Source organism: Rhinolophus sinicus, linkage group LG16 (genome assembly GCF_036562045.2).
Source record: "Rhinolophus sinicus isolate RSC01 linkage group LG16, ASM3656204v1, whole genome shotgun sequence".
In the NCBI taxonomy this organism is placed as follows: domain Eukaryota; kingdom Metazoa; phylum Chordata; class Mammalia; order Chiroptera; family Rhinolophidae; genus Rhinolophus; species Rhinolophus sinicus.
The window spans coordinates 26,521,336-26,545,134 of record NC_133765.1 but is presented as its reverse complement, the minus strand read 5'-3'; the positions used below and the strand labels follow the sequence as shown (position 1 = coordinate 26,545,134).

Below are 23,799 nucleotides of genomic sequence, written 5' to 3'. Positions count from 1 at the left end.
CCTGGCTGCTGTGTGGATAATAGATTGGAGAGGGTGAAGCTGTAAGTAGAGAGACCAGCCCGTAGGCTACTGCAATTGTCCAGGAGAGAGAGAATGGTGGCCATGACTTCGCAGAGATGGAGAAAATTGGAGAGACATTTCTAAGGTAAAATCCACTTGGTGGTTGGTTGGATGTGAGAATGAAAGAGGAGGCAAGGAGAAAGACTGACTCTTAGTTTGTTAGCTTGGGGACTGGGTGGATGGTAGCACCATTATATATGGCCACCTAGCCAATGACAACAGACGCCTGAAATGATAATCTAGTAGGACAGCCAGGCATGGAGACAACCATCCATCACATATGGTACAATGAAATGTGTTAAAACAGAGATGCTAGCTGTGCCTCTGGGAGCACAGAGGGAGGGGAGTATATTCTGGCTGGGGAGCCTCAACGGGTAAAGACATCAAAATAGATGGAGCAGTTGGAGAGAAGCTGGAGACAAGGAGGCTGGGAAGATGAAGACATGATACAGAGCTTTGAGAAGACCTACGAGGTCAAACAATTAAGTTTGCAAATGCATCTTAGAAAAAGTGCTACCGAACAAATATATGGTGATGGGAGGAGAACTGACTCTGGGTGGTGAACACACAACATGACATACAGATGATGTATTACAGAATTGTACACCTGAAATCTATGTAATTTTACTAACAATGGGATTTATAGGTAATGTAATACAGAATTGTACACCTGAAATCTATGTAATTTTATTAACAATTGTCACCCCAATAAACTTAAAAAAAATGGAGAAAAAAAAGAAAAAGTGCTACCTACCTCATTGCTGAATATCACTACGGTCACCTTCCAAATACTCCCCTTGGGAAGCTATGCACCAACGTCAGGCTCTAGTCCACCCTTCCAAGCAATCTTGGAACTCTTTTTCTGGAATGGCCATCAGAGCTGTTGCATTATCCTTGATGTCCTGAATGTCATCAAAATGTCTTCCTTTCAATATTTCCTTTATCTTCGGGTAAAGAAAAAAGTCATTGGGGGCCAGATCAGGTGAGCAGGGAGGGTGTTCCAATTCAGTTATTTGTTTACTGGCTAAAAACTCCCTCACAGACAGTGCCGTGTGAGCTGGTGCATTGTTGTGATGCAAGAACCATGAATTGTTGGTGAAAAGCTCAGGTTGTCTAACTTTTTCACGCAGCCTTTTCAGCACTTCCAAATAGTACACTTGGTGAACTGTTAGCCCAGTTGGTACAAATTCATAATGAGTAATCCTTCTGATATCAAAAAAGGTTAGCAACATCATTGCAACAAGTTCGCGAACTTAATTGTCAGGCCTCGTATGTGGTTGACACATAAAGTAGGTGGAGATGTCCCTGGGAGGCCCTACCTGCCAATCCAAGGAGTTAGTGAAGAGGAATTACCTCAGTTCCAGAAGAAGAGAACTTTGTCCTTCCTATATTTTAGAATATCAGTGGTGAGTGTGTGAAAGGCACTAGAATAGGTGTTCGTCTCTGCACCAATTATTTCTAGAAGGATCCTTAGAAAAATCTAGTATGGCAATTTTCTTTGAAGTGAAACTGGGTGGCCAGAGGAGAGGGATGGTGAGGCTTTTCCTTTATCTTTATCTTTTTTTTTTCTTTGTAATTTAAACCATATAGACGTGTTACCCATTCAATACTTCAATACTTGAATAATTACTAAGAAAAAAACATGTACTGTTTGAAAGCAAAGATTTTTGGGTCATTTAAAGGGCATTTGAATCTTGGCTCTGTCAGGCTTGTCTCTCACTGTGTCAGTTTCGCCTCTCTGAGGCTCCGTTTCCTCATCTATAAAATGAGATCACTTTATGGGTTGTTGGAAGGTTTTCATGAGATATGTCAAGTGCCCGCACTGCACTAGGGATAGGCTAAATAGGTGCTATTAGTATTAATAATTAATAATAGTCAGTTGGATGGGCACCCCCTCTCCCCCAAGGAGGTCTCAACTTGACACACAGGGGTGGGTCAAGGGACGGGTGTTGGAATCAGACACAACTGAAGTCTGTCTCTCCAAGCTGGCAGCTACTCTCTAAACCACCATGGCCCTCCTCTGCAAAATGGGTATGCTAACACACCTCCCTCCCAAATTCGAAGACCCACTGGGTGGGGGCAGGTAGGCAACTGCCAAGTGCCTCACCTTGTGAGTTATGTTATGAAGATAAGTATTTTCAGGACAGCCTCTCTCTCTTTCTCAGTCTCCCAGCCCAGGGAGGCTTCCAGTCTCTCCTCTCTTCTCTCCACCGAGGGGTGAGGTGGGGTGGGGAGGGCATTCTCAAGAGTTTCCTCTTGTTCCAAACCGGGGTAGATGCAGGAGAAGTCTCTGAGGCAAGGCTTCAAGAAAGAGTCCCTGAGGTCCGGCTCGGCTCTTTTTATCTCTCACAGTTTCCACCTCCCTCCCTCTTTCAAGGATCCTGAGACCAGACAGCCACGCTGAAGGTCGCAGGCCTGACTCCTGTCTGACCAGACTCGTTGGTGGCGCCCTCACATGCGGAGCCTGCCACCCACAGGGCGAGAGCGGTACTGCAGGCGCGGGTGCCAGAGAAGCCCCCATCCGGTCATTGTTCTGTCAGTGCTTACTCAGCGCCTTTTCTGTGCCAGGCGAAAGGGGTCCCTGCCCTGATGAGGCTTACAGTCTAATGGGAGGAGTATCAGCAACGGAAGTGCTGGTAGCAACTTCATAATCTGCTTTTTGGTGAAAGACTTTGTTCTTTTAACACAAGTAATATATACGAGATATGACAATTAAGTTCATGAACTTGCCACCGTTCACTTACATTGGCAGCACTGTACAAAAGGCTCCGTAAGGTTTCATAACCTTGGTATATCAGTGTCTCAGAGCTGTGTTCCTGTCGACATGTGGCGGTGCCTTGCTGAGTGGGGTTCATTATTGTTGTTGCGTGTTTTTATGTGCCGTGGGGAGTATGTCTGAGCTTGAATTAGAGCAATGAACAAGCATTAAATGTCTTGTTAAACGTGGCAAGAGTGGAAGTGAAATCAGCGACATGTTAGTCCAAGTTTATGGAGATAATGCCATGAAGGAAACAGCACTGTACAAATGGATTAAACATGTTTCTGAGCGGAGAGAATGTGTCACTGATGAAGAGCGGTCAGGGCGGCCAGTAATGAACAGAACTGACAAAAACAGTATAAAAATTCGTCGAATTGTGCGTCAAAATCCTGACTGTGAGAAGCATGGCAGAGCAAATAAACATCGATAGAGAAACAGTTAGGAAAATCTTAACTGAAAATCTTGGCATGAGAAAGGTGTGTGCAGAAATGGTCCCAAAGGAGCAAAAGCAAAGGGAGTTTGTAGCCAGTAAACAAATCACTGTATTGGGGCACCCTCCCTACTCACCTGATCTGGCCCCCAGTGACTTCTTTGTTTACCTAAAGGTAAAGGAAATATTGAAAGGAAGACATTTTGATGACATTTAGGACATCAAGGGTGATATGACAACAGCTCTGATGGCCATTCCAGAAAGAGTTCCAAAATTGCTTGGAAGGGTGTCTGTGCATAGCTTCCCAAGGGGAGTACTTGGAAGGTGGCCGTAGTGATATTCAGCAATGAGGTCTGCAGCACTTTTTCTAGGATGAGTTCGCAAACTTAATTGTAGAAATTTAAAAAATTAAAACATAGACATAACTTCTGTTAAAATGTGTGTAGAGCTCTTACAGTACTTTTCTATGCATTTTACAAAAATGGAAACATACATTGCCTGCTTTATTGTGTTTAACAGCTTTATTGATACATTTCTCATACTATACACCAGCTTTGTTTTTGACCTAATGTAACCATAGGTGATGGATTATAATAATATGATATGAACTGCTGCTATTTGTTGAGCAAGGTCCTAAGTGTTTTTATACACATCATCACGTTCAGTCCTCCCAACAACCTTATTAGGTAGGTACTACGATTTTCCCCATTGTCTGACGGTAGGGTAAAGGTGTAATGGCCACCGCAATGAAAAGGTATCTTCATACTGAAAAATGATGCAGGCAACTCCATAGAATATAATAGAATTTATTACAGGGTAATTTACTTACATGGATGTAGGGTTGGAGCAGACAGATGACCCAGAAATTCTGCATAAATTATTCTCTGCTACGAGACCCCTGTTACAGTACTTTTAAAAATAGTATAACTCAGGTACTTATGATTGACAAGACAAAGGGACAAAGAATGCAGTATGTGCTAGGGACCATACTCCCTGGTGGGCTTGTGATGAATGATTGTTTATAATCAATACTATCATCAGTTTGATACTTATCTCGGTTGTCATGCCATTCTGATCACCACTAACAAAAATATTTGTGGCTACATTTTATGGAACACAGATAATCATCAACTACAAGGCTTTGATATGCTTGCTAAGGACAATGATGTTGGTCAAAGTTTACAGTATGAAAACTTAAAGCTGGAAGAAATCCAGGAACACAAAGATGGAGTGAGTTTTGTTCACGTCTGCATCTATACACCCATTTTGCAGATGAAGAAACTGAGACACAGAAAGGTAAGTGATGTGTCCAGCAAAAGTAGCAGAGCCAGGATTTTAACCCAGTTTTGTCTGAGAACCTGAGTTATTTTGTGATGCTTGCTGTGTGCCTGGCTGCATAGGAATTCAGAGGAATATGAAAAAAAAAGGGGTGGTGGTGAGGAATCTCTTGGAGCTCAGAGTGGAAATTTAAAAAATTGAATAGTCCTCATACAAGGTACAGTGAGTTTAAATATCACTGGGAGCTCAGTAGCCAGGGGGCACGATGTAACCAGGAAAGGCTGCCTGTAGGAAGTGAGGACTGGTTGGGTGTGTGCAGGCTGAGATGGCAGCAAGGTGGGAAGGGCATTTTCATCCAAGAGGAGCCAGCCTGAGCAAAGTCTTGGATGCAGACAAGTGTATGAGAATAAACAGGGACCAGTAAGGAAAAATAATTGAGCACCATGTTCTGTGGGGTTAGAAAGATGGACGATGCCTGGGACCTGTCCTCCAAAAACTGACGATCTAGCTAGGTGGAGGGTTGGGGGAACTACAGAAATAAGTAATAGTGTGTACTTCACTGTGTACCCCCACATGCCAGGTTCTTTACCTACACAATCCCCTTTAAGCTCACAACATCCCTGGAAGATTGACAGTTATGAATTCCATTTATAAATGAAGAAAGGAAGTTTCAGAGAATGGTTTGGTCTAAGTCTTCCGGATAGGGAGGGTTAGAGCTGAGAGACTCAACCCACGAGGCTCAGTGTCTAAATCCAGTGCTCTAACCTGCACAGCTACACTATTCTGCTTCAAATGCCCCTCCCTCCACCTTGCTGGCCCCAAAGAAACAGTCTCTCATACCCAGCTCCCTATGCAAGTCTCCAAGACTTATCAGACCTTGCAGATAATATTCTAACTAGCATGGCCCTCAGGGCCCTTTAAGTTCTTGCTCCCCGCCCCTTCCCTCACACGTCCAGCCTTAAGGCACTCTTTGAAATTCTGGATACAGTACCCAGATCTTTTCTCTGTGGTGATGTCTGCCTGGAAAACTCTTATCATCTCCCTCCCAACCCAGACTTGTCCCTGACTCACTCATATTTGTATTGGGGAAGGGGCTATGACTTAGATATTACAGGAAGCCTTCCCTGACTGCCCCTCCAAAGACCAGCTAAATGCCCCTCTGTTCTGCTTCCATAGACCCCGTGCCCTTTCCCATTATCATGGCAATAATACTCATTAACAATTTTTGAGCACTCACTTTGTGCCAGGCACGGTGCTAAGGTCCCTTGAGTTATTGAAGCAGTATTGCACAATGGTTAAATGTGCAAACTTTGAGGCCAGACTTCCTGGATTTGAATCCTGGCTCCATCACTTAAAGGGTTGTGAAACTTAGGCAAATGATATAACCTCTTCTTGTGCCTCAATTTTCTCATCTGTAAAATGGGGAGAGAGAATCGCATCTATCTCATAAGTGTTGTAATGACCAAATTAATACATGAGAAAGGCACAGTACATACTAAGTGTTTAATAAATGCTAGCTACCATGTTTCCCCGAAAATAAGACCTAGCCGAACCATCAGCTCTAATGAGTCTTTTGGAGCAAAAATTAATATAAGACCCAGTATTATATTATATTATATTATATTATATTATATTATATTATATTATATTATATTATATTATATTATATTAAATGTGGTCTTATAGTAAAATAAGACCGGGTCTTACATTAATTTTTGCTCCAAAAGACACATTTGAGCTTATTTTCGGGGAAACATGGTAATATCTGTTAAATCCTTGTCATAACTTCAATTCACAAGTGAAACTCTAAGAGGTGATTCACTTGATTTACCCATGATTACATAGCTAAGTAGCAAATCTGGACTTGAACTTGATGCCAAGGCCCATGCTGTACTGCCTCCCATTGTAGAGCCCATCACGCTGGTTGTAATAGCTGTTTACTCGTCAGTCTCTCCCTCTAGGCTGGGTGTTCCGTGAGGATCACTGTGGTCTTGTCGCCCCAGCCCAATGACACATTTGAGTGAATTAATTATGAATGAATTAATGATGTTGAGCAGCTCACGTAAGTTATTCAGAGAGTTGAGGTGGTGGTCGAAACACCCTGGCTTCCCCTGCAGTCTGCATGGAAAAATGCCTTAGTGCCTTCTCCTAGGATTAGTCTCTTGGCAGACAAATATTTCCTGGTCCAGGAACTGGAGGTGCTCTTAGCTGGGAGAAAGCACAGCAGAAGTAGCGGGCAGGATGCCCCAGATAAGCTTTCCCCTAAGCAAGCCCTGTCCTTGGCTGGGCAGCCTCCCCCAGTTTCGCTCCAATGCCTCCCTCATCAACAGCTGTTCCTAGTATCGAGGTGCCCACCCACGAGCTCCCTATTTCAAGGAAATAGAGCATCAGAGAGAGCTTTAGTGGCTTCAGTACAAACGTAAATATCACCAGCTGCCAGAGAGGATGACGTCAAATCCAGGCTGGCTGGCCATGGCCTTGGGGCAGCTCCCTGCACAGAGAGGCCTGATACACTGGGAGTCACGGTGAGGGAGGGGCACATGCCTGGAATTGTACCCTGAGGACACATTGGATGGTTCTGTGTATTCTCAAGGTACCCCATGACTTGAAATATTTTTCTTTCTAAACCCACTGAAGACAGAAATTAAATAGTTGTTCCTTTTCTTGCTAATCCTGATTCAGAGTGTCCTATCAGTATGAGCTTGACAGGGTGACCTCTTGGAGTTGGTTTCGCTCGACCTAAAGCAAAGTCTGTATGGATTTGAGGTTAAAATAATTTACTTGAGTCCCAGAATGCCTGGGTCCACCACTTGCCTAAAGTTCAGAGTCTCTGAAAAATGGGGGGGAATAGTATCTAGCTCACAAGATCCGGGTTAGGATTAATGTATTTTCAATGAGTGTCTATCATGTGCCAAGTGCTGGGGTCACACCAGTGAACAAAACATCGTCCCTGCCCCGTGGTGTTTGGTGAAGGAAGGCAGACAATAAACCAATAAATATTTAATATGGCAGATGGTGGTAAGTGCTATGAAGACAGAGAAGGCACAGTAATGAGGATAAAGTGTCAGGGTAGGGAAGAGTTATTTCAGTTCAGGGTAGTCTAGGAAAACCTTTCTGATAAGATGACTGCAGAGCAGACCCCTGATTGAAATAAGGAAATAATTCATGGGGCTATCTTCCAGGTGTAAACTCTTCCAGACAGAGAAATGAGCGTGTGCAAATGTCCTGTGGCAGGAGTGTGCCTGGAATGTTCAAGGAAAGGCAAGAAGGCCAAGGTAACTGGAGTGAAGTGGACAAGGGGGCAGGTAGAGGGGGTGATGTCAAAAAGGTGGGGGGGCAGGATGTGTAGAGCCTGACAGCCCACTATAAGGACTTTGGCATTTACTCTGAAGAAGATGGGAGTCATTAGAAAATTTTGAGCAGAGGAGGAAAATGATCTGACAGGTTTTACAGGATCCCATGTAGAGAATAGACTTGTAGGGGGACCAGGTAGAATGAAGAGGAGTTAGGAGGCTCTTGCAATTGTCCAGGTGAGAGGTAACACCTTTCATTAAATTGGTAGTAGTAGGTAGTAAGAAGTGGTCAGATTCTAGATATGTCTGAAGGAAGAGCTGTCAATATTGGTTGATAGATTGGATATAAAATTGTGTGTGTGTGTGTGTGTGTGTGTGTGGAGAGAGAGAGAGAGAGAGAGAGAGAGAGAGAGAGAGAGAGAGAGAGAGAGAGAGAGATTTGATGGGATTTGATGACCCTGATTGCACCATCACATGTTAGAACCCAGGCTACTCAGTGAAAGAGCTAATGCTAGATGAGATTGTGAAGCTCTAGTACTCTAGTAATATGATCCTAAATGTTTGTCTTTATGAAACTGCATGACCATAAAGCATTCGTTTTATCTAATTTGCCCAAGTTCACACAGCTGTAAGGGAAGGAAACAAGATGTGAACCCAGTCTTCCCACACTAGTGTCCCTGCTTGTTCTTCTCTCAGGCATTCTTGACCTGAGGCACAAGGTCTCTTCGGGAGTCTCTAGATGTACTTTCTGGTACCTACTTCCCCCAACATTGTCTGCTAAACTGTGTGTGCTTGGAAGCAGGTGCATTTTTTGGGGGAAAAGGGTTCATAGCTTTTATTATATTCTTAAAGGTACCTATGATCAAAAAGTTTAGTTTTCTTTTATGTATGTAATTTTAAACTTTTATTTTTAAAACAATTTTTAGAAGAGTACTAGGAAGAAAAAAGAAGAAACGAGGGGCGGAGGGGGCGAGAATTGTCGAGCCAAAATACAGCAGATGCCAATGTTTGTTTCCCCGTTGCCATTCATTTATTCATTCACTCATTCATTCATTCAGTAAATTTGCGTTGCGCACCTGCTCTGTGCCAAGCACCATTCCAGAATCTGGGAACGCTGCAGTGGGGCACTCTCGGCATCAGAGTTTATATTCTATCAGGGGAAACAGACAAAATAATAATGATGATGACGATTATTATGTCAGGTGCCCTGAGAAAACAATGCAGGGTCAGAGAATGGGGAGGAGTGGAAATGGCATTTTAGGCAGGGTGGTTTGTGCTGGGAACCTTCCGTTGCTGTCCACGGACTCCAACGAAGGGAGCCATCCTAGATGCCAGGGTCCTCTCCACAAAACTTTCTTTTGCGCTTCGCCTCACCAGGGTGGGGACGGTAGGAAGGAGGGGTGCACACGGGAGGTGCAGAGCGCATGCTCCCTCCAGCTCCGCGGCTCCAACCTTTTTGACAAGGTCAGGGTCGGTCCCGAGGAGAGTGCGCAGGCGCCACCCAATAGGCACTTCCTTTGAGGTTGTGGTCCCGCCTCCGCAGCCTGTCTTTCTGCTTCCCTTCCGGCGCTGCGCTGATCCTCGTAAAAAATGGCGGCGGGAGCTGTGTCCCGGTTTTCTGGGCTGCTAGGTCGGTTCCAGCCACAGCTGGCGCGGCTTATGTCGAGTGGCGCCCACGGCGAGGAGGGCTCAGGTACTGGGGCTGTGGTCGGCGGGGCGGGCCTCAGCGCGACTCCCGAGAGTCGGCGCTGGACTGTGACCTTGGCTGGAGGCTTTGCGGGAGGGGGATGAGACCCGGGCGGGCCCCCGCCAGGCCTGAGCCGTCGTACCCCTCCGCAGCTCGCATGTGGAAGGCCCTCACCTACTTCGTCGCGCTCCCCGGGGTGGCAGTGAGCATGCTGAACGTCTTCCTGAAGTCGCACCAGGGAGAGCACGAGAGACCCGAGTTCGTCGCCTACCCCCATCTCCGCATCAGGTCCAAGGTACGTGCGCTCTTGCAGTCTCTTGAAGTGTCCGTTCTCCTTTTTATTCCAAATGCCCTTGTCCAAATTCTTCATTCTCTAAAAGCGTGATTGCCGGGTGTGTACAATTTCTCAGTATCTTCAGTTTTTATTTTATCCGGTTTTACGGAAGGGAAACGGGGGTGGATGGAATCACGGCTGTTTGTTTTTCAAAGTCATACAGTAAGTGCCCTTCGGTTTTCCTTTTCTCTGATTCATCTCACCTTCGGCCTTCTGAAAAATGTTCTCAAACAGCCGTCGGTTGTAGAAAACTTGGAGGTTTGGGAAATTCTTAGACTGGCAGTTGGAAGGTGGTTCACCTATTAGGACCTGGGCATGGAGGTATCTATCTGACAGGTAGTAGCTGCATATGAAGAGACTGGCAGCTTTTCCTATTCCCCGCCTCTACGTTAGTTATCATAACTGTTTTATCCTTTGGCTGTTGATGTAGATATATTACAATCATGTGTTTTTCATTATAACCATTGTGTAAGTATTCTTAACAAGAGCCTCTTCTGGTTCTTTAATAACTCTTACATCACTTAGCCCAGGTAGCAGTGACTTCATAGAAACTTAATCTAGATTCTTAGATTCAGGAAGAATTTTTGAGTTTTTGAGCCCCATTCACCCTTGTACAGTAGAATTAGAAGTCATACAGCAAGGTTTTTCCATTTTAGTACTATTGATATTTGGGGACGGATAATTCTTTTAGGGATGAGGGCCATCCAGTGAGTTGTAGGATGTTTAGCAGCATCCTTAACCTCTACCCACTAGATGCCAGTAGTACCCCACCCTCCCCCACATGCCTCCAGATACTGCCCAGTGTCCTTGAGGGACAGAATCATCCTGGGCTGGAAACCACTGCCCTAGAGCAATGCTTTTCAAAGGTAGCATGCAAAATAATTGAGGAGGGTCGGTTGCAGTTTCCAGTACAGAAGTTTGTTTCAGGTCTGGAATGGAGCTCAGGCACCTGCATTTAAATTAGTATCTCCCCCACACCCACCTCTGCCATTCTGATACTGGTGATTTGAGGATTATACTTTCATAAACACAGCACCGATAGACTACTTACCAGGGGGAGGTTCATGAGTACCGAACTTGAGCTTGCTTTTCCTAATGTCTACTTAAAGGGCTCTCCTGGAAGTTATGTGCGCCCTTAAATTAGGGGAAGGCTGAAACATGCCAGTAGTTAAAGGACTACCTACCATTAGTTTTTACGTATTAGCTGTCACCCTATCTATTTTAAGCAGTTCGTGGCAGTGGTATTTTTGAACTGTTTTCTGGAATATCCTAATTGGCATCTTCATTCTACAGCCCTTTCCCTGGGGAGATGGTAACCATACTCTATTCCATAACGCTCATTTGAATCCGCTTCCGACCGGCTATGAAGATGAATAAAGAGAACCTGGACCACTACCCACTGGGGACCACAGCACTGGTTTGGACCATTACCCTGAACACGGACCAGAAAAGTGTATGGGACCTTAAGCTGACCTTCTTTCCTGTATAAAATGATGACCAGTGTACTAATCTTCCATCCCTTTGCTTATGGCAGGAGGTGGCTTAAATAAACAACTTTAGATTGGTCATGAGCTGAGAATTGCATTCTTTGGTGTTTTTCCTTCAAAAATTAGCATTCGTGTTATTTCTGCTGTTTTCAGGTCCAATTCAGGCCTCTGAATAACAGTGTTAACAGGCCTGTCCTTGGTTTCTAGTGCCTGGGGGGCATAAAGCAAAAGGAGTAGAGCTAGTTAAGTATCAAGATTGGGTCGGGACAGACTTTGAAGGGCAAAGACATTGAGTGGCCAGCAGAATGGCTCTATTTTACATGAGAAAGAGGTGTGTATCTGTGATTCTCTCCAGTTAGTGCTTCCTGTATCCCAGCTTTCTCACCTCCCATGCTACTGGCATTTGCTATGGTCAGATCATTTTCTCCAAAGGTGTCAAGTTCTCACCTTGGTGTCATCTCTCAGCACCATGAGGGATGGGTCAGAAATCTTCGGAGAAATAAAGGCAGTATCTTTGAAGTTGCCGAAATAGTTGGGGGATGAAGTCAAAACAGCATGAGGAACAATCAGAAAAAATTCTCTCAGTAGCAATTACAATAAAAGAACATGGTGGGCTTGGAGCAGATTTTATTCTCAAGGCTCAACAGACAGTTCTGTGGTAAGAGTCAAGAAGCTACAAAGTTTTGGTGTTAGCACATATAGTAAACTGGTACTGCAAAGGTGAGGCAGATAGAAACACGGTATGAAAACCATTTACAGTAAGGAAAAAAGAATCCCTGCTAGCTTTGCCATTTTGTCATCTAACCACAGCCTGTGCTTCCCTATAGAGCTGTTGTGCTTGTGGCCAGTTTGAGTTCGGGGCAAGATTTAACTTCAGCTGCTGCCTGGTCTCCTTCAGCTGGGTTCCAAATATCTTATAATCCTCGCAGAATGGACCATAAACAGTCAGAATATAAATGCGGAATGTTTTCAAATGACATTAAGGACTGGTCACATTAAATATGAAGTAGTAATAAGTGGAAAGAAGATAGAATTTAGGCGTTCTGTAAATCAAGTTTCATACTACCTTTGGGCACATATAATAAATTGAACCCAATTACTCAAGATACGCCGTTGTGGGGATGAGATGATATTCTCAAGTATGTAAATGCTCACCTGATCCTGACATTTGTGCCATGAGACATTTCAAGATATTGTGTCGCCTACTGTAGAAATACATTTTAGAAGTCAGCGGGATTTCTAATTGCTATACCATACTACCTTGCTTAGAGAAATCTTCACGTTTTCTTCACCTTTAAATTACAAAGCATAGAAAATTCTACCCTGTGTATATGTGGAATATGTGGGGTAACAGGGTAATACTAGTTATATAAAGTACACTGAGTTCCAGCGGCAAATAGTGATAAAAACTAAATGTTAACAATTTATTCCATCTTCATGATTACAGACATTACAGGACAGGTGGTTAAACAAGGCAAATAGCAACTCTTTTTAAATCCCATTTAACCCGATACAGCATTTTGATGATATACAGGTTGATTTAATTCATTGACTTGGGTTGAAAGCTAGCAACAGCAAATCTTTGCAATTTAGGCTCTTCCTCCATAGTATACTCCAAGGATCTTAACTATATACTGATGGTGTTCAGTCTAACATTCTTGAAGTTTTCGCATCTTAATCTGAGATCTGACACCTCTTGTTAAGGCAAGGAACTGTCTGTTAAAAGCTTCCTTTTGGCTTACCGAGATCACCAGCAAGCTTAACCGTTAAGTTACTATATAAAAATAAAACTGCTCCCAAGCGTTGATTAAAACTGTTGCGCTGGGATCCCTTTTCAGAGCATTAGATCCCTGAGAGAAAAAAGAGGTTCTAACCAGTTGCTTTCATCAACAGTGAACCCAGTACAGTGCACCTAATGTTCTTCGCAGCATAACTCGAGGTCAGGAAATCCTGATCATCCTGACATGTTTGTCATTATTTACATAAAAGGTATATTCACAGCTGATCCCAGATGAAATAATCCCAAGAAATTCAGTTTTAGCACATTGAGTTCCTGCACAATGCCAGAGCAAATGAGAAATCATCCCAAAGCAGAGTGATGGTTCATCTTTTACAAGTGAGAGGAAAACATCAAGGAGGAGGAAATAAAAGCACTCCCTCCTAAACTCATTAAATCAAGGGCCATCTTCACAGCCTTCACAAAATCCAGAGTGCTCAATTTCCTTATTTGAGGAGTCCCATTTTCAAGGTGACTGTCAAGGTCAAGAAGAGCTTTCAGGCTTTTCTTTGCCATGGCCCATGAACTCCAGTCCTTCAATAGGAATCTCCTTCTCTTTTATTGCTTTCTGAAGGGAGAAAACACGTTATAAAGGTCAACATGATGCTTACTGGCTATGTTGCTTACTGGCTACGTTACTTTCTGGCTATGTTACTTTGAGCAAGCTTTTCCTGTCTGCAAATGCGATAAGGATAACAGAAATTACCCTGAGGATGGTTTAAATTAACTGGGAGTGCTGTCCTTACATGTCAAAGTAGTTTCAAATCAGTTGGGCTGGAATGAAAATTGCCCTAGCTGGTCGAGAGAGAAAACAGGCCAGCGGAGAGATTATAACAACAAAATGAAACCCTCCATAATGTCTACCTGGCCACAGAGAGGCTAACACCCAGCCTCGCCTCTGAATAACAGTGGAAAAATGCACCACCGCAAAAATCAAGGAAACGATTGTAGTGAACTTGGCTTAATCACTTCCAGTTTCTGGGCGTGTGTTCCTTTTTGTGTGTGTGTGTGTGTGAGTGTTCCATTTTTAAAATACGAAGAGCTACGCCCACTTTGTAAGTTTAAGAGAACCAAATAAACCAAAGCATGTTACTATGCTCCGTAAAAAGTAAAATGCTACAAAAATACTTTGTCATCTGGAGAGATACCAGGCAGCTTTGGTGGTGGCGGCAGAGCCGCACTGAGGCTCTTCTTCACCCTCCGCATCCCAACCCCCGAAAGAGACGAGGCGTGTGGCCAGGGACACGGCCGAGAGTGCGGGGCCGGGGACAGAGGCGAGGGCCGCAGCTCACCTGAACACACTGCTGGTAGCGCTTGAAGAGGTCGGTGCACGGGTCGCCGGAACTGTCCCCCTTGAGGAACTTCTCGGCAAACCAGCGGTTGAAGCACTGGTCATACTCGCGCTTCATGTCGGTGCATCCCTCCCCGACGCTGTTCATGGCGGCGGCAGTGGCGACGCACTCTGATGTCATCACTCGTAGGCGCGGCGCTTGGCTTTGAGGGCGCACTACGGCGGCCGAGCAGAGAAGAAATGTGGGCGCGGGCTGTGTGGCTGGGCCTCCGGGCCCGGGTGGGCGGGCGCCGGGGCTTCACCTCCGAGGCAGATCCTCAGGTAAAGGCCGGGGGATGGAGGGTCCCCAGGCGGGTGGTGAAGCCGGTCGGAAAGCGGACCAGGCCCCATCTGTGACCCACACGCTCCGCCTCATCTGCCCCCGCCCACCCCAGGGAAGTGGCCGCATCACGGCCGAGGTGATCGAGCACCTGGAGCGTCTAGCGCTTGTGGACTTCGGCAGCCAAGAGGCCGTGGCACGGCTGGAGACAGCTATCGCCTTCGCAGACCGGCTCCACGCCGTGGACACGGACGGGGTGGCGCCCATGGAGTCAGTACTGGAGGACAGGTAAACTCTCGGCCGCGGCCCCGAAGCCTTGTCTGTGGCGCCTTTCGCAGCCAGTTAAGATGGTGATTAGTGTCTCATTTCCCAGAGGGAGAAAGAGCTTTAGGCGAGATGCAGAAACTTGCCCCTGGTCATCCCGCGGTAAGTGGTTTCCCGCCTTCCCCTCGTTCATTATAGATCCCATCACTCCCGTTTAAAATCCTCCAGGCCTCCCAGTGTCCCTAGGAACAAAATCCAAACTGCTGATCATCACCTTCGAGGGTGTACTTCACAGAACCTCTCTCTGCCTACCACTCAGACATACAACTCTTACCAGTCCAGCCACGTTGGCTTCCTGTTTCTCCAATCTGCCAAATTGTTCTTTCTTCAGGATCTTTGCACTTGCTGTTCCCTTTTTCGTGGACAGTCTGTCTCTTTGGTTCATCTTCTCCGAAGGACCTCTCCTGACCACTCCTAATCCCTTCTCCCCTTCTAGTTACTACGTCCTTATCCTGTTGAGTTTTCTAGAAATCATTTTCTTGATTATTTTTGTTGATTTGTTATATCTCGGTATTAGAATGTGAGATCATGTCTGACTTGCTTACTGTTGGGATTCCTGTCTCAAAAATTTAAATGTACATACTTGCTGACCTAGTGATTCCCTATGGAAATAATCTGTGAAAGTGCATCAAGATGTAAGCACAAGTGTCCAGGGTATGCAAATCTGTTCATAAGACAAAAAGCAACAACAAAACCTCCAGAAACAATCTTAAGTGTCCTTTGTGTCACACAATAGGATACTCATCAGTTGTTAAAAATAATGAAACAAATAACTACATATGCTGGTATGGGAAGGTCTCCAAGATATATTTTTAAAAAAGGCAAAGTTCAGAACATTGTATATGGTATTGACGCTTTATGTGTAATCTGTTTTACATATTCTGGTGTATGCATTAAATTTCATTTTGTCCCCTGAAAAGGCATGCAAGAAACCTTTAGAAAGTCTTTTTTAAAAAGTGGGAATGCAGAGGGAAGTTTTAACTTCATTTTACACCAAGGACCAAAAACACAAATGCCTAAGGGGCCAGAGTAGTAACAGTGTAGTATAATACAATAGGGAGGGGTGGGTCTTTGACAGACTAGCTTGTGAATACTGAAAGGGTGCAGCCTCTACTAATCTCTACCAATTGTTGCCAAATTGAATACATTTTCAAAGAAAATGCTTTTTTTGGAAAGCAGACTTGTTTGCTGTTTGGGACTGCAGCTTCTTAGGACGGTTATGTAGCTCATAAAGACAAGGAAGGCAATCTACAACTGTGTCCTAGCCTTTTCTGAGGGATTTTTAAAAAATAAACTAGTACAAGTGAGAGCAAGAAAAGATTAGTGCCAATAGGGAGAGCCAGACCTATCTGTAACCATAATCTTTGTGTAAAGTGCTTGCTAGCCTCCTAGTCTCGTTTTTTATTCCTTCAAATCCTTTCTCTATTTTGTAATCTCATGCTCAGGTCAGAAAGGTAAACCACAATTTGCCCAAAGTTTCAGTGTTTCAAAACAGAACTCTGATGTCATTCGCCTACTCAAGCCTTCGGGTGGTTTCCCAGTGAGTGCTCTTCAGGCTCAAGACAAAAGCTTCCCACAGCCTGCTTGGCATCGTGTAACCGAGGCCCTGGCCACCTCTCCAAGACAGTGCTGTAACTTGCAAGCCCTTGAGCTCACCATTCTTTTTTCTTCTTAGGATTCTGAGCCGCTTGCCTTTACCCCCATTTCACCCCAGCCACTCTTTTTTGCCTAACTTCTTTTTCAAATTTGAACTGCCACTTCTGCAAGGTCTTCATTCTTTTATGTTGAATCAGGTTCCCTTTCAGGACCTGTGGCTTTCCTGGTATTTCACCGAGCTGTAATTTTACATGTATGTTATACATCTATTTGAGCGCTATTTGATTCTCTGCCCCTCTCCCACTCATCCACGTTCCAGGAAGCATGTCTGTTATTGCTTATGTTTTCAGTATCTAGCACTGGGCAGTCGATGTTTGACTGTTACCCTCTTTGGGAAAGTAGGGGATAGAAGCACAAAGTGTCGGAATTGCCCAAGTCATCTAGAGGGTAACTAGAGAAATGCAACTATTTAATACTCGGGGAAGAGTTTGTGAAAAAGATGAAGGGGGATGTGGATTTGGTAGTTGCAATAGTGATTTGGTATTCAGTGATCTGCACTCTTGCGGTAAATTTAGAGACCAGTTTGGGTTAATGATTTCAATGTAGGGATTTGACATTTTGTAGGACTTTCACGTTTTGAACATTCTGCCTCAGACACTTGAAATGCAACCCAGTTAAGTGTTAAATGGTTTTCGGTGATAGCCATACACTCGCTATAAAAGCTCTGACTGGCTAATAGAAATCTCTTAGCACATTAATAACCTATCATTTGGTTTGAGCTAAAAAATTTTTTTAAAAGCGTGCTTACGTGCTAGGCACTAATACTTATATGCATTAACTCAGCTATCAGGTAACTCAGCTCTCTCTCCCTGGAAGAGAAATACTAGTATCTCTTTTATAGATGAAACTGAGGCTCAGAAAGGTTATGTAACATGCCCCACCGTTTCACAGGCAGTAAGAGATTTCAGGATTTGGAACTCGAAGCCTCTGCTCTCAAATAGTGCTTTAGATATGCCATCTAAAGTCAAATCCTGGAAACTTTATTCTTTCATCTCAAACCCAGAGGCTGATGACTCAGATCAAGTCCTGGCTGCAGCCAAATAGCTCAATGCTTAGCATCTCCCTCAGAGCCTTATTTGAACCAAAGACTCTTGGCCAAATTGATTAGCTTTCATTCCAGTCTGCATCAAAGTAGAAATAAATTAGGAGGGAGGGCAAAGGCTAGTAGATGATGAAGTAGAGTGGTGTCCAGAGAAACGACTCCTGGCAACCTGATACCAGGGAAGGGGCAGAAACTGCAACAGCAGACCTGTCCCATTGGTCAGTCCAAGGGCCAGCAGAGGCACTTCTTCCTCCATGTTGCTATCTTGCTTTCCACTAAATGCTTTTTATTTTGCATTTCCCACAGTTACTGCCTATGAGCTTCAGAGGGCAGGGATTTCAAGTTCACAGTTGAAGCCTTTCTCAACCAGGGTTTTTCATCTGAACCAGGACACAGAAAGATCCAAGTGACTCTTTTCAATTCTCCCAAGGATAGTTCATAATTAACATTAGCCCAGATACACAGAAGTTGATTTATTATCAAAATGGATGTCCTATGGTATTTGGGCTAAATTCTCGTGTGTAACCCAGACCAAGAAAGATGAGGTGAGGTAGGCATTTAGTTAATCAGTAATTGAAAGGCACCTAAAGAGCTCAGCAGTTCCTGTTCTGTTTTATGTATGATTCTGAGGTCAAGAAAAGTTCAGCCATTTGCCAAGTGATGGGTCTGCTTGACGTGGTACCCTCAGAGACCCTGGGATCAGTAGCCTATAATTACAAAAACATAGGGAGATGGTGGGTTTATTCTAGAAACAACTTCATTATAAACAGTAATTAGGTGGAAATGTGTAATATTTGAAGGGGTGAATTTTGTTTTTCTGGTAATGTTACTTACACAGGAAACCTGATTACCAAATGAGTAAATAAATCAACTGCTACTAGATTAACTTTGGGAAGCAATAACTTGTAAGCACCTGTTGGCAGTAGTAGAGTCTTCGTCAAACCCTCCAGGCCCCCAGGAACTATTAGCAGCCTCCAGTCTGTAGGGAGTTGGCAGGTTAAGTGTGATTACAGCCAGTTAAGTGCACAGTTACACTCAATGAGCGGTGGGGACTGAGATGCACTCACTCTTTCTGAAAGAGCAGATACTGTTGTTTCCCCCAAAATAAGACCTAACCAGAAAATAAGCCCTAGCATGATTTTTCAGGGTGACATCCCCTGGACATAAGCCACAATCTGTCTTTTGCAGCAAAAATTAATATAAGACCTGGTCTTATTTTCGGGGAAACACGGTACTATTCAGCACCCATCTTTTATTGATGAGAATACAGCCCAGCATTATCAGATCTTTTTAGCATCATTTAATCTTCCCAGCAATTCTATGAAGCATTCTACAAACAAGGAAACCGATACATCGAGAATATAAGTAATTTGCCACATGCCACGTGAAGGTAGCTGTGGTGAGAAAAGCACTCATCACTGGGATTTGAATTCAGCTGTGATTCAGGAACCCAGGCTCTTAGCCATTTTGTTGTACTGCCCAAAAGAAATATAAACTCCAGAAAGTCCAAGGGTCACCTTTATGGATGATTTTTATTTTTGTTCTCCAAGTTTTCTTAAACGAACGCATAATCCTTATATGGTTAACAAAAAAACACAACTAGTACAACCTTCACTTTTTTGGCAAGAAATTTAGTCTGGAAAGATCACAGTTGTTCAAGGTCACACAGTTAAGATAGTGCCAGATCCTGAAATGGACTCCAACTCTCTACTCTTTGTACTATGAATAAGTGTTTATTGTGTCTAACCTTAGACTGGGTGCCACAAAGGAAACAGAACTAGTCCTTTCCTCCCAGATATTTGTTGTTTGTTACATCCTTGCCCCTTTGTCCCATGAGGTTTGGCCCTAGGTCTATGTCTGGCTCAAAGCTGATCCCCTAGCAAACTGAGCAGACTGCTTCTTTTTCAGCTGGAAGCAGGCTCAAACCCCGTCATGTACTTTTCAACCTTGAAACAGTAGTAAAGCCTCACAGATATGTTTAGCTCCTGTTTGGTTTCAGTAGTTGCCATCTGGATACTTTAATGAAGCCACTAGGCCCAGAGAACAGTGGGAGATTCCTGAGCTGTTTGTGGTACATCTTACAAGTGGAAGCACTTTTATGTCCACAAAGGTGGCTGCAGTGAAAAAAGCACTTGTCTTAGAGTACCAGAACTGGGCTCAGATCCCAGTCCTGTCACTTAGGAGCTAGGTAGTACCCTTAAGTCACTTATAACCACTCCTGAGCAAGTTACCTGCCAGGAAGTCCATTTCCTATCACCCCAATCTAGTTATTTCCTGCCCATTTTAGCAGTGACATCACCTATTCTGAGTACTTGTTCCTCAACCAGGCTGGGTCTGGTGCCCTTGCCTACTCCCTTGGCAAGCTGTGCGCACCTGTTAGATTTAAAACATTATATTATTAATTGCTTTTAATTACCTATCTTCACCCAAAGCAATTTACTCATAGTAATCATCCAAAAATATTTATTAAACATATCAATCCTAAGGAATAACGACCACTTACCTCACAGGGTGGTTGGGAGAAATCTATAAACTATATGTAGACTGTCATTTGGTCTCCTCTTGACCATAGCTCCTCCACCATAACTCAAGAATATGCTGCCCCCTTATTCTGTCAATTCTTGACCCTCTCCACCATGCCCTGTCAGCCCTCTTCTCTGAGAGGGTAACCATAAGCCTCTGGTTTTGTAGATGTCTATACTTGAGACCCGACAATGTGGTAGAAGGCAACTGTGTGGAAGAAGTACTACAAAACTCCCATCGAGTTGTGGAGGAGTATTTTGTGGCCCCTCCAGGTATGTGTTGCCCAAAGTGGTTTGACAGATTGTCTCACAGTGAACTAAGAACGTAGTAGAACTGTGATTCCCAAATTTGCCATGTGAAAGCACTTTAAAAAGTATAAAGTGGGAATTAGGTGAAAGTGGTCAAAAGGCACAAACTTCCAGTTATAAGATAAATAAGTTCTGGGGATATAATGTACAACATGATGACTATGTTTAACAATACTGTATTGTATACTTGAAAGTTGCTAAGAGAATAGCTCTTAAAAGTTCTCACTACAAGGAAAAAAGTTGTAACTGTGAGATGATGGATGTTAACTAATCATATTGTGGCAATCATTTTGCAATATATGCATGTATCAATTCATTATGTTGTACACCTTAAACTTAATACAATGTTATATGTTAATTATTATCACTAAATTGGAAATAATGGGGAAAATCCCATTAACAATTTTTAAAAAGTATCAAGTGCATTTAGGTGGTGGCATTATGGTGGCAGTAGGGTCCAGGGGTCATGCTCACCTCTAGAGGTCAGTTACTAACAGGAATGAGCAAAACAGAACTGGGGCAGGGAGCGGTGTGTACAGTAGCAAATCTGGAACTCAAGCTCTCCCTGAAGGGGCAACTGGCATTTGCTGCTTCTCATTCAGTACCGGGCAGGAGGAATGTGAACCCATTTTCCTAGAGAACTTGGAGATCTGGCATTTTGTGTGGTATTTCCCAAATTTTAAGTACTGACGACTAATTAAAATTTTTTTTAAATAAAAGACCATGCAAATAAAACATACCTGCAAGCCAGATGCATCCTGTGAGCCATCAGTTTGCAACCCCTGGTGTGGAGATTTGCATCTTTAAACCTCATTGCAACCATTTTAAATGGAAGCTTTAAAGTAACTCTGGGCCAATAATAAAATCCAGAACCTTGGATGGGCTGAACTGTTTTTATCTCCTCTGCAGATAGGGTCCTCAGAGCTTCTGCACCCCTCTGGTTATTTGGGAATGTGACTAACTAGCCTAAGCACTCAGGTAGACAGCTTTCGAAGTGCCAACTTCAAATTCAGGAGATGTCTTCAGAGGAGAACCATTCTGAACAGCCTCCAGAGACAAACATCAGCCCTCCAGCTCAGGGGTTACCTCTTTGATCAAAACTAACCAGTTAAAAAAAAGCTTCGGTTACGGGATGTAAATAAAGTACAGCATAGGGAATATAGTCAATGGTATTGTAATAGCTATATAAGATGTCAGAGAAGTAGTAGATTGGGGGGGTTATCACTTTGTGATAGACAACAGTAAATGTCTAGTATGTTGCTTTGTACACCTGAAACTAATAAAATAAAAAAAGATTAAGAAGTAGAAAAAAGGCAATTTGGATAATAAAACAAAAACAAACAAAAAAAAGCTCTGGTTGAAGCAAGGATGGAAAGGAAAGCTAAAAAATTTGTGAACTCTCTTAACCATGCCTGATTCACTAAACCACCTCAGTCAACTGTGGAAATAAGCTTTTATAATCCATCTCAGAGCCTGATGGTTGTCACTGCTTCAGGAGACACACCCACTGATCACATGCTATTTTCAAATAGAACCTGTATCAGACTGCTTCTTGGGACAGAGAGTTCACAGTCAGTCTTTCCTTCCATTCCTATATGCATATAAACAAACGGCTAATTAACCTGTCTGCTCCTTATTGAAAAGTGCATTAACTAGACTTCACTTACAACTGTGATTCTTGCAGATACTCAGAAAAACAGGATAGTAGCTACACTTATTTCCATTGCTTATTTTCCATGACAAACCAAGTGATAAGTTAGCTTAGTAGAGCCAGTTGCGAAGGAGGCTCAGCTATAATTCTTTTTTGTTACTGTTTTCAAACAGGTAATATCCCTTTGCCAAAGCTGGATGAACAAGAGCCCTTCTCACATCGCTGAGTAGCTATTCTGGGAAGGGGTACCCTCTGAACACGTGGAAGCACAATAGTACTTTGTTATTATGAACACTAATGTTCCCACTTCCTTCAGTAATCTGAAAAAAATTGATGGTTAAGTTTTGTTTTTTGTTTTTTTAGTAACTAACTCTTCTGAAGACAGAATTGGGAAATACCTAGCTCAAACAAGGCAATGAGTTTCTGATGCTAATGGAAGTAAAAGGCATTGTCAGTTTCCAAGGAAATGGATCACGTATTTACTCACAGGTTGTTCCATTTGTTCAGAAAACATCTCCCTTTATCGCCTCCCAAAGACTGTCTACCAAACTGCACTTATGTGAATTTTTCCTGTGTGACTGTTAGACCATTGCATCTGATCACTGTGTGACAACCTGAGCTGTCCTTTTTAGTTGCTGTTTCTGTCAACCTGAGCAGCCTTTTATCTTTACTGAACACACTTGAATTTGTTCCTGGTTATCCACTTTGTTCTAAACAGAGGGCTTTCTGCTAAGGTCTGAAGAACATTCAAAACAGACTACAGCTTGGGAACCCCTAACCTAGAACCACCCACCATCCCACAAAGTGATTATATAGCCATATCTACAGTTTCTCTTTCTGAAAAGAACTTATAAAAGTAGTCCTGATGTTAGCTAACAATACTTGTTGTATATTAAAAATGTGCTGAGAGAAGATCTTATGTTAAATATTCTTACCACATATATATAATAAAGGAATAGGGAGACAATGGGTATATTTATGGTCTTGGTGGTGGTGATGGGTGTATGCTTAATCCCAAACTCATTGAATTGTATACATTAAATAACTATAGCTTTTTACATGTCAATTATAATTCAATAAAGTGGTTTTGGAAAAAAGAGCACCAGGCCTGGGACAAAGTAGATTCCCCCCCCCCCCAATGATTATTGAATTAATAAGCAGAATCCAAGATGGTGGGGTTTTTTAGTTTTTGGTTTGTTTTGTTTTTTAAAAAAGTTCAGATACCAAGGATAAATGAGACAGAAATTAAAGTGATAGAATCGTAATTTAGATTTTTTTTGCTAACCAAACTGCCAAAGTTGGTTTTGGCTAAGAATCTCCCAGTGATCTTTATGCTGCTGCCCATTTATAAAAGTCTGTTTTTATTCTTCCTATTCCCTTCCCCTATCTACAATGCTCACTTTCCTGTTAAAGTAGCTTAATTTATAAGCGTGGTCTTAAACTATTATAAGAGAACCCTGAACCTGCCCTTGGGATTGAAGTTCTCAAACCACCATCATCAGAGCAACTACTTTTATCCCCAAATAAAGATATCCACTCCTGCTCCTTACCAGTTGGGTACAACTTGCCACTACAATGTAG

The 23,799-nt window shown here is 43.2% G+C and overlaps 3 protein-coding genes and 1 long non-coding RNA gene across 6 annotated transcripts; 3 read left to right on the top strand and 1 right to left on the bottom strand.

Moving 5' to 3' along the window:
• On the top strand, positions 1 to 7,802 carry LOC141569178 (uncharacterized). The gene is made up of 3 exons (XR_012492628.1): positions 1 to 145; positions 4,369 to 4,544; positions 7,709 to 7,802. It is a non-coding gene; the product is annotated as an uncharacterized LOC141569178 (long non-coding RNA).
• Positions 7,803 to 9,349: 1,547 nt separating this feature from the next.
• COX6A1 (cytochrome c oxidase subunit 6A1) lies at positions 9,350 to 11,411 on the top strand. The gene is made up of 3 exons (XM_019727847.2): positions 9,350 to 9,512; positions 9,659 to 9,801; positions 11,134 to 11,411. The coding sequence occupies exons 1-3, from the start codon at positions 9,410 to 9,412 to the stop codon at positions 11,215 to 11,217; spliced, it is 330 nt and encodes a 109-aa protein (XP_019583406.1). The 5' UTR covers positions 9,350 to 9,409; the 3' UTR covers positions 11,218 to 11,411.
• A 526-nt stretch (positions 11,412 to 11,937) lies between these two features.
• Positions 11,938 to 14,693, bottom strand: TRIAP1 (TP53 regulated inhibitor of apoptosis 1). Its single transcript, XM_019727852.2, has 2 exons — positions 14,397 to 14,693; positions 11,938 to 13,672 (listed from the first exon to the last, which is right to left on the bottom strand). The coding sequence occupies exons 1-2, from the start codon at positions 14,574 to 14,576 to the stop codon at positions 13,589 to 13,591; spliced, it is 264 nt and encodes an 87-aa protein (XP_019583411.2). The 5' UTR covers positions 14,577 to 14,693; the 3' UTR covers positions 11,938 to 13,588.
• Positions 14,585 to 23,318, top strand: GATC (glutamyl-tRNA amidotransferase subunit C). 3 transcript variants are annotated; one of them, XM_019727851.2, is made up of 4 exons: positions 14,585 to 14,716; positions 14,830 to 15,002; positions 20,428 to 20,531; positions 22,392 to 23,318. In XM_019727851.2, exons 1-4 carry the CDS (start codon positions 14,636 to 14,638, stop codon positions 22,442 to 22,444), a joined length of 411 nt encoding a protein of 136 aa, XP_019583410.2. In that variant the 5' UTR covers positions 14,585 to 14,635; the 3' UTR covers positions 22,445 to 23,318. The 3 variants fall into 3 exon arrangements, with proteins under 3 accessions (XP_019583410.2, XP_074177781.1, XP_019583409.2); XM_074321680.1 differs by lacking the exons at positions 20,428 to 20,531; positions 22,392 to 23,318 and adding exons at positions 15,088 to 15,140; positions 15,370 to 15,576; XM_019727850.2 differs by lacking the exon at positions 22,392 to 23,318 and having other exon boundaries at positions 20,428 to 21,776.
• The last annotated feature ends 481 nt before the right edge of the window (positions 23,319 to 23,799 follow it).

Bases quoted from the DNA above. Each gene is read 5' to 3' on its own strand.
- TRIAP1 (XM_019727852.2), bottom strand. From the start codon at position 14,576: ATGACATCAGAGTGCGTCGCCACTGCCGCCGCCATGAACAGCGTCGGG. The intron at 13,673-14,396 runs GTGAGCTGCGGC...TTCTCCCTTCAG, and splicing joins GCTACCAGCAGTGTGTTCAG to AAAGCAATAAAAGAGAAGGA.
- GATC (XM_019727850.2), top strand. From the start codon at position 14,636: ATGTGGGCGCGGGCTGTGTGGCTGGGCCTCCGGGCCCGGGTGGGCGGG. The intron at 14,717-14,829 runs GTAAAGGCCGGG...CGCCCACCCCAG, and splicing joins CCTCCGAGGCAGATCCTCAG to GGAAGTGGCCGCATCACGGC. The intron at 15,003-20,427 runs GTAAACTCTCGG...CTGGTTTTGTAG, and splicing joins GAGTCAGTACTGGAGGACAG to ATGTCTATACTTGAGACCCG.
- COX6A1 (XM_019727847.2), top strand. From the start codon at position 9,410: ATGGCGGCGGGAGCTGTGTCCCGGTTTTCTGGGCTGCTAGGTCGGTTC. The intron at 9,513-9,658 runs GTACTGGGGCTG...ACCCCTCCGCAG, and splicing joins CCACGGCGAGGAGGGCTCAG to CTCGCATGTGGAAGGCCCTC. The intron at 9,802-11,133 runs GTACGTGCGCTC...TTCATTCTACAG, and splicing joins ATCTCCGCATCAGGTCCAAG to CCCTTTCCCTGGGGAGATGG.